This window comes from Juglans microcarpa x Juglans regia, chromosome 4S (genome assembly GCF_004785595.1).
Source record: "Juglans microcarpa x Juglans regia isolate MS1-56 chromosome 4S, Jm3101_v1.0, whole genome shotgun sequence".
In the NCBI taxonomy this organism is placed as follows: domain Eukaryota; kingdom Viridiplantae; phylum Streptophyta; class Magnoliopsida; order Fagales; family Juglandaceae; genus Juglans; species Juglans microcarpa x Juglans regia.
In genome coordinates, this window is record NC_054601.1 from 7,480,494 (window position 1) to 7,487,538 (window position 7,045).

Here is a 7,045-nt window from a genome sequence, read left to right on the forward strand (position 1 = left end):
TAGTTGCACTGACTTGAGAAAGATTTCTGATGCTTTCTTCTTATTACCATTCATTGGGGCTTGAAAAAGTGGATCTCTATTCCTCTGGTCACTATAACCCAAATTGCTCCAGTGACAACCAAGACGCTGAGAATCATTCCCAAGGCTCCCAACCCCCAATTGAGGTACCAAATCCCACTGTATTTTTGTGGTTTCTTGATCAGTATCCACATGAAGCATGGATATGCCAAGGTGATGGGTAGCGCTATCCCTCCAATCAATCCTGCCAAGCTTGGCAAGAATGGCAGTGCTACTGCTATGAAAAACGCAAGGCAACCAAAGGCGGCTCGGAACCCCACTCGCAACCACCATGGACAGGGTTTGTTCACTTTGCTGGTGTATCTCAACTCCAGATTGTCAAACACTGGCATTGCATATATTTGAAATGAGCTCAGACAGTTGCCCACCACGAGCAAGCTCATTAATCCTAGGAGCCATTTTGATGTGTCTTCCGCGTGATATTTGGACAAAGCATTGAGCATCCCTCCATTAGGTATCTGGCAACAAAGCAGAAACCATTGATTGTGTTTGCTGTAAAGAGGAATTATTAATTCACTAATCTAATTGTTACAAGAATGTTCCGAGTATTAAAATGAGCTGCTTACCAAATTCCCATAAGCCCAATAGCCTCCAATTGCAATGGGAAACAAACACATTGCAATAATTAGATATGCAAACTTCACTCCTTTCCACATTGGTACTCTCGATGGGCGCTTTGCGCTCGAAGGCAATGTCCCCTGCAATGATTCCAAAGATTAACCCAAAAAGGTTAGATACATCTCTTTCTCATTTGAAATAATCATTTCACAAGATATATTTGGAAATTTACCTGTATTTCAAGGACGAGATTATGGCCTCTGAAAGCGAATGCTATTATCCCAAGTGCATTGAAAATGTCGAAAACCCTTTCTGCATGAGATTTTGCATGGGGAACTGGGTCATACGAGATGCCCATGGGTCTACTTTTGCTTATAGAGACAATCCACATCAGCATGCTATAGCTTATGGCAGTGATGGCTCCGATCAAGGAAACTCCGGCGATAGAATTCAGGTTAGGAAGCTGAGCCAGAACAGTAGCGCAACAAGTGAAAACTACGTACCACTCCATTGTCGTTAATGGATTGACGTTGCATGTGGCCCCACAAATGATCTGGAATAGGACTTTCATGGTCCCACCTCCTATCATGATTAGGGTCACACATGTCCCACCTGATAGATACATGGTTGGAAACAGTGCAAGCAGTTTTCCCAGCTTCTCACCTGTTATACAAGATAATGGCTCTCTTCAATTTAGATTGTGAACAGTATCAATGAAAATTAGATTTAGATTCGAGAAAAGAAATGCCTCCAATTCTATATATAGTTTAAAGTCCTCCGATCTATTTAAGTTCTATTCACATTTCACACTCAGGTAGGAATTAGTCTACTCTCCCGGGGTTTCAAACCTTTTAATGTCTAAACAGTAAATAGTAAGAAAAAGTTCAGACAAGAAAGAAAGCAACCTTGTAACAAAAAGACGAGGAAAGACCAAAACACGTTTCGGCAAAATAATAATGTTAATTTATTTGTAAGTTCCTTTCTGTTTTCAACGTGAATGCCACTTATGTGTTGATTTGATTGATATGGTTGGTGATGCTTCTATCACGTACAACACATTTCAGCAAAATAATTGACTATCCACAGAGTAGCTTGACTATCCTTAAGTTATAAAAATATAATAATGGCATACGGGAATTTTCTTTTAGAAAGATTGTACTATCATATTCTCACTGTACATTATATAAAATTTTTTAATTATGTAATTTTTTTTATTAAATAAAAAAATTCTATTCATCATCCTCATAGGCTATATATCATATTTTTTTTCTCTTACAAAATGTGTGATATATAGATGATGAGTAGAATAATTCGATTAGTTTAAGAAGAATAAAACTAAAAAAATAAAACATAAACGCTATTGTCACCGAGAGTTGGGTCCTGATTGGGTTCCGACAAATTTTTTTTATTTAGTGATTAAAGAAGTGTTTTTTAGTGATGTAGTGAATTTGTTTTAAAAAAAATATTTAAAAGAATAAAAAAATGAATTTGTTTTAAAAAAAATGTTTAAAAGAATAAAAAAATGAATGAAGAAAAACAAAAAAATAAAAATAAAAATAAAAAAACCTTTTTGTTCTTGTCGGGAGCCGTCTCGTACATCCATGGATGTAGTATGGCTCAAAAAAAAAAAAGTATGATACGCGGTGCGTGGGATGGTGGGTAGCAATGCTCTACTAAATATGTGATGTATGGATGATGAGTAGAAGAACTCAATTAGTTTAATTAGAATAAATAATAATAATAATAAATGTGTGGTATATGGTGTGTGAGGATAATAAGTAGCAAACCTCTTTTTTTTTTTAATAACTCTTTATATAATTATACACACTTACATAATTATATATATTCTCTTTTTTTTTTTTTTTTTATAAGAAAGAGTAGACAGGATATGTTTTTGCTCTCTTTGAGAGTCGAACTCAAGACCTCCCGCTTGCCAAACGGGTGCTCATTATATATATTCTCAGTGTGTGTGTGTGTGTATATATATATATATATATATATATATATATATATATATATATATATATATATATATAAATTCGAAAATTATTTATATATATATATATATAAACTTGCAAATTTTCTGTTTATTACAAGAATATCTTTAATTTTCTCTCCTGATTATATATCTTTAAGTTTTTCAACTCATAATCTCTAATCTATATCAATGTACGTTACAGTTCTAAAGTACTCATTTAATTTTATCGAAATTGCTTGAAGAAAAATACTACTATATATGCCAACTCCTAATTTTGACACTTCCATTTGATCAATGGTCAAATTTTTTTTTTTTATTTAATGATTAAGGAAGTGATTTTAAATGTATTGATATATTTCTTTTATTTTTTAAATATATTTAAATATGTTAAAAAATATAAAAAAAAAAAAAGAGAAAAAAAAAATTTTTTTATACCACCCAGCGGTCAAGATGGAGCTACATAATAGCCGCACCCTTGCTTGAAAGCCAGTACTCATGTTCAGTCTACAGGTATGGTACTATATATGTATAAGATGATGATGATGATCATATGCGTACGTACCAAAAGCTACCATGGAAAGGCGGAGATATCTACTATAACGTGTCCCAGATTCCGATTCATGCAACTGAATTAGTAACCACAGAGTGTACATCTGCCAGACAAAAGCCAGAGAAAGACACAGAATTCCCCATGTCCTGAAACAAAGACAATTTGCTATATATCTTAAACAGGTAATTAAAGCCCAATTCATGCATGAGACGTTGATCAGCCCTTCAACTCAAGCTTTCATGCATGCATGCAATACAAAAACTTAAATTTTCATATCCCTCAATTAATATAGATCTAATTAATTGGCTTATAGGAGATGATCAGTAATTATAATCACATAATTTTTATAATTTATTCTAACATGCACGTACGTATAGGCAATCTTAAGCATTTAACCCTCGACAAAAAGAGAGGAAATTTACCAGCCGAGGGAAGTGAAAGCTAGGGGAAGAACAAGGGCTTGAATCCCGATGCCCGAACACAGCGTATGAAATGCACAATAGTAAGCGTTACCGTTCCTCGACTCTGTGATGGGAAGCCAAGCATCCTGTGGATCAAGCTTGGTAAAGTGGCCAACGTCCTCCAAGTAGCCGTGCATGCTTATAATGGCTTTTTTCATGGGGCTGGCTATTGGAGTACTCATAAAACGCGAAGCAAATGGGCTTTTAGGGGTCTTAGAGGCTAAATCCAAAAGTGGAGACCGAGACATTGAAGGGCAATGAAGTTGAAGTGGTGGGGCTGAGATGGCCGGAGTTTCTGCCTCTTCCGGCCTCTTTGTTGTCACCGGACCGATCATGTTCACTTCCACCACCTCACTACCCATCACTGCCAAAGACATGTACAATCTCTCTATTTCCCTCTCTCTCTCAGACAGTGAACTAATTAGAAAATCTTCTGAGAGTTTTGATGTGCAGTAATGAGCGGATATCTAGACGTATTTATATAGGAATTTTAATGTTTTGATGTTCAATAAATATATGCGCACCTATATATATAGAAGTGTTTGAGGAAGACATTGATGTGGATGCTGAGTAAGTAGGTCAGGGTGGAGCATTACGTGGGACAGGAATGAGGGAGGAAATAAAGCAGATCCTTGACCGTGCTTTTGTCTGCAATAAAGATGGCACAACCAATTGGCGTTCATAAACTTTTCAAGCTTGCTTATCTGGTTTGGAATTGGATGCTTATATCGGCCTGCATGCACCGCTCTAATGTAAAGTAGATGATCAGTTTGTGGGTTTCAATATATATAACAGCTCATACATGCAGATTTATCCATGATCCACAATTCCTTCCAGGCCAAGAGTACTCGACATGTCATATATATATATATATATATATATATATATATATATATATATCGTTTATAATTTCATTATGATCCACCGTTATCAGTAACAGTAAGACAACCAGCAGTTTTAAGCTTTATTGTAGCGAAGCTGCATATATTATACGTGGATATAACACATGATGAGCTTGCCATGCAAAGCAATCATATAATTAATCTTTATATATATATATATATATATATATAACTCATGTACGTATATATAAATACACACTCCACTTCCTCATGTGTAAGAGAATTTAACTATACATAGTACTATGAATTATGGATGCAGGGGCCAGGTCTCCGCGGGGTGCTCCACTAGTACTTTAATTATAAACAAATGATCAGCACGAGCGCCAGTACGTACTATATATGTATTGCGAATGCGAGCTCACCTTGCACCTACTAGGATATTAATTCATTTCTAAGGAGAAATTAAAAGCACGTTTTGAATCGATAAAAAGGAGTAAAGAGAAGTGAAAAGCACGTTTTAAAATAGTTAATTAGGGGCTGCGGGTGACCTTCCGAGAGAGAGAGATGAATTTGAAGGAAATTATATAGGTTATCTATTTAGCTTTAATGATTTACGGATTAAACAACAAACTTCTCTCATTTATCCTCTTCCTTTATCATAAATTCATTATAATATGATCTCACGATCCTATATTTATTCTCTCTCTCTCTCTCTATTATACTCTTTAACCATTTGTATTATTTGTGGGCATATTCTAATCAATATCATGTAACTAAACAATGATACGGAAAGCACCATCCAGTAGTTAACATTCAGGTTAGGTTTGAATGATAAGTTGAGATGAGATGAGTTAGGATAAAAATTAAAAATTAAATAAAATATTATTAAAATATTAATTTTAATATTATTATTGTTTTGAAATTTGAAAAAGTTGAATTCTTTATTATATTTTCTGTGAAAATTTATGAAAATTGTAATGATGAGATATGAGATGATATGAGATGGGTTGAGATTAACTCTCAATCCAAACCGAGCCTAAAACAAAAGACATAGATCATAACCATTTAATCTTTCTCATCAATCCATGATTTCATGTTCGTCCACTTCATTATGTTTCAAGTAGTACCGATATACAGTTACAAAGAGATTTCATAAAAATAAATTTATAAATTCATGCACTTTATACGATTTATTAAATTTATTTTAAAATAAAATAATTTTATAATTTGACGTAGTACTACAACGTAATACCAAGCTACATCACCTCCGTAGTTTTTTCCATCTCTCTCATGACCTAGAGTCCTCCGATTAAAACTTCCTGATGATATGTTTCTTATTTTTCTCTTCTACTTTTTATCCTTTCACTTTATAGAATTCTAATTGCTTTTGTTTGAATAATTTCCTCTTTCAATTTCTACCTCCGCCAGATTGTCCAGTTCATAGCTAGTGACGTGAAACTTTAATTTGTGTAGGGACTCATGAAGCTAGCAAAAGATTCTATAGTTTGGGGCATGCAGCTTTAGTAGTCATGACTATTGACTCGTATATATGAGAAGTCATCGATCGATTAACTAATTAGGTGGCGTGCAGCTATTTGGTCACTTTCCATGAAGGTGGTCGTTCTTTCGCATTTGTGGTGCATATATATGCATGGTGGCATGCATGCATGCATGAAGGCGGGACCCGCGGTTTGTTCTTTTTTAATGGTTTCCATTGTGAAAGTTGCTTAGGAGTTTCTAACTTTTTCTTTCTTTTGTTTTTTTTTTCCCTTTCTTTCAATGGCATAATTTTGTTAGTCAGTATAATGATCCCTACACTCATAAAGATAAAGCTGTTTTCTTGACTTACAAGACAGTCTAGTTTGGAGGTTGAGATGTGATAAAAAAAATTTATAAATAATAATGATATATTTGAGTTAAGATGTTTTATGGATTTTGAAAAAGTAGAGAGAAAAAATTAAATAAAAATATTATAAAGTTAAAATAGTGTTCGAATATAATTTTTATAATATGATTTTTGTTTTAAGTTTTGAAAAAATTGAATTGTTTTTTATGTTTTGTTTGAAAGTTTAGAAAAGTTGTAATAATTAGGTAATGATTATATGAAAAAGTTGAAGATTTAAAATTGAAAAATGTTTATGTTTGTGGTGTTTGGATGTTGAGAAGAGATAAGATGAGATTAGACTATCTTGCAATCCAAATGGGGTCTAATGCCTCAGGTTTGCAAACCTGGCCATGATGCTTGATTTGGGCCGGATGGGCTTCCTACTTGAACCCGCACCCAATCTCTCACCCTATTTTTCTTTTCTTAAATTACAAGTGTGGAAAAGACCCTCAGAATTGCTTTTCTTATTTGAACTTTTTAATGAAATGATTTGGGTTAAATTATTTTATTTTATTTTAGAAAAAAAAAAGAGAAAAAAATTGAATAAAGTATTTTTAAATTAAAAATTATTTTATATTTGAGTATTTTTAAAAAATAAAATATAAATTTTTTTGATAATTTGATGTTTCATCTATGTGTCCAAACGTTTCTTAATAGCACGTTATATGAGTTATATTATTATTTCTTTGTGGC

At 33.4% G+C, this 7,045-nt stretch overlaps 1 protein-coding gene across 1 annotated transcript; it reads right to left on the minus strand.

Annotated features, from left to right (window-relative positions):
• Positions 1–9: 9 nt before the first annotated feature.
• Positions 10–4,084, minus strand: LOC121262906 (lysine histidine transporter-like 8). The gene is made up of 5 exons (XM_041165599.1): positions 3,587–4,084; positions 3,177–3,310; positions 869–1,299; positions 645–776; positions 10–536 (listed from the first exon to the last, which is right to left on the minus strand). The coding sequence occupies exons 1-5, from the start codon at positions 4,000–4,002 to the stop codon at positions 51–53; spliced, it is 1,599 nt and encodes a 532-aa protein (XP_041021533.1). The 5' UTR covers positions 4,003–4,084; the 3' UTR covers positions 10–50.
• Between the last annotated feature and the right edge of the window lie 2,961 nt (positions 4,085–7,045).

What these genes read in the sequence shown, in the direction of transcription:
- LOC121262906 (XM_041165599.1), bottom strand. Translation starts at nt 4,002, where the DNA reads ATGTCTTTGGCAGTGATGGGTAGTGAGGTGGTGGAAGTGAACATGATC. An exon ending in GCTTTCACTTCCCTCGGCTG is followed by an intron (nt 3,311 to 3,586) that starts GTAAATTTCCTC and finishes TCTTTGTTTCAG; the next exon opens with GACATGGGGAATTCTGTGTC. An exon ending in CCTTTCCATGGTAGCTTTTG is followed by an intron (nt 1,300 to 3,176) that starts GTACGTACGCAT and finishes CTTGTATAACAG; the next exon opens with GTGAGAAGCTGGGAAAACTG.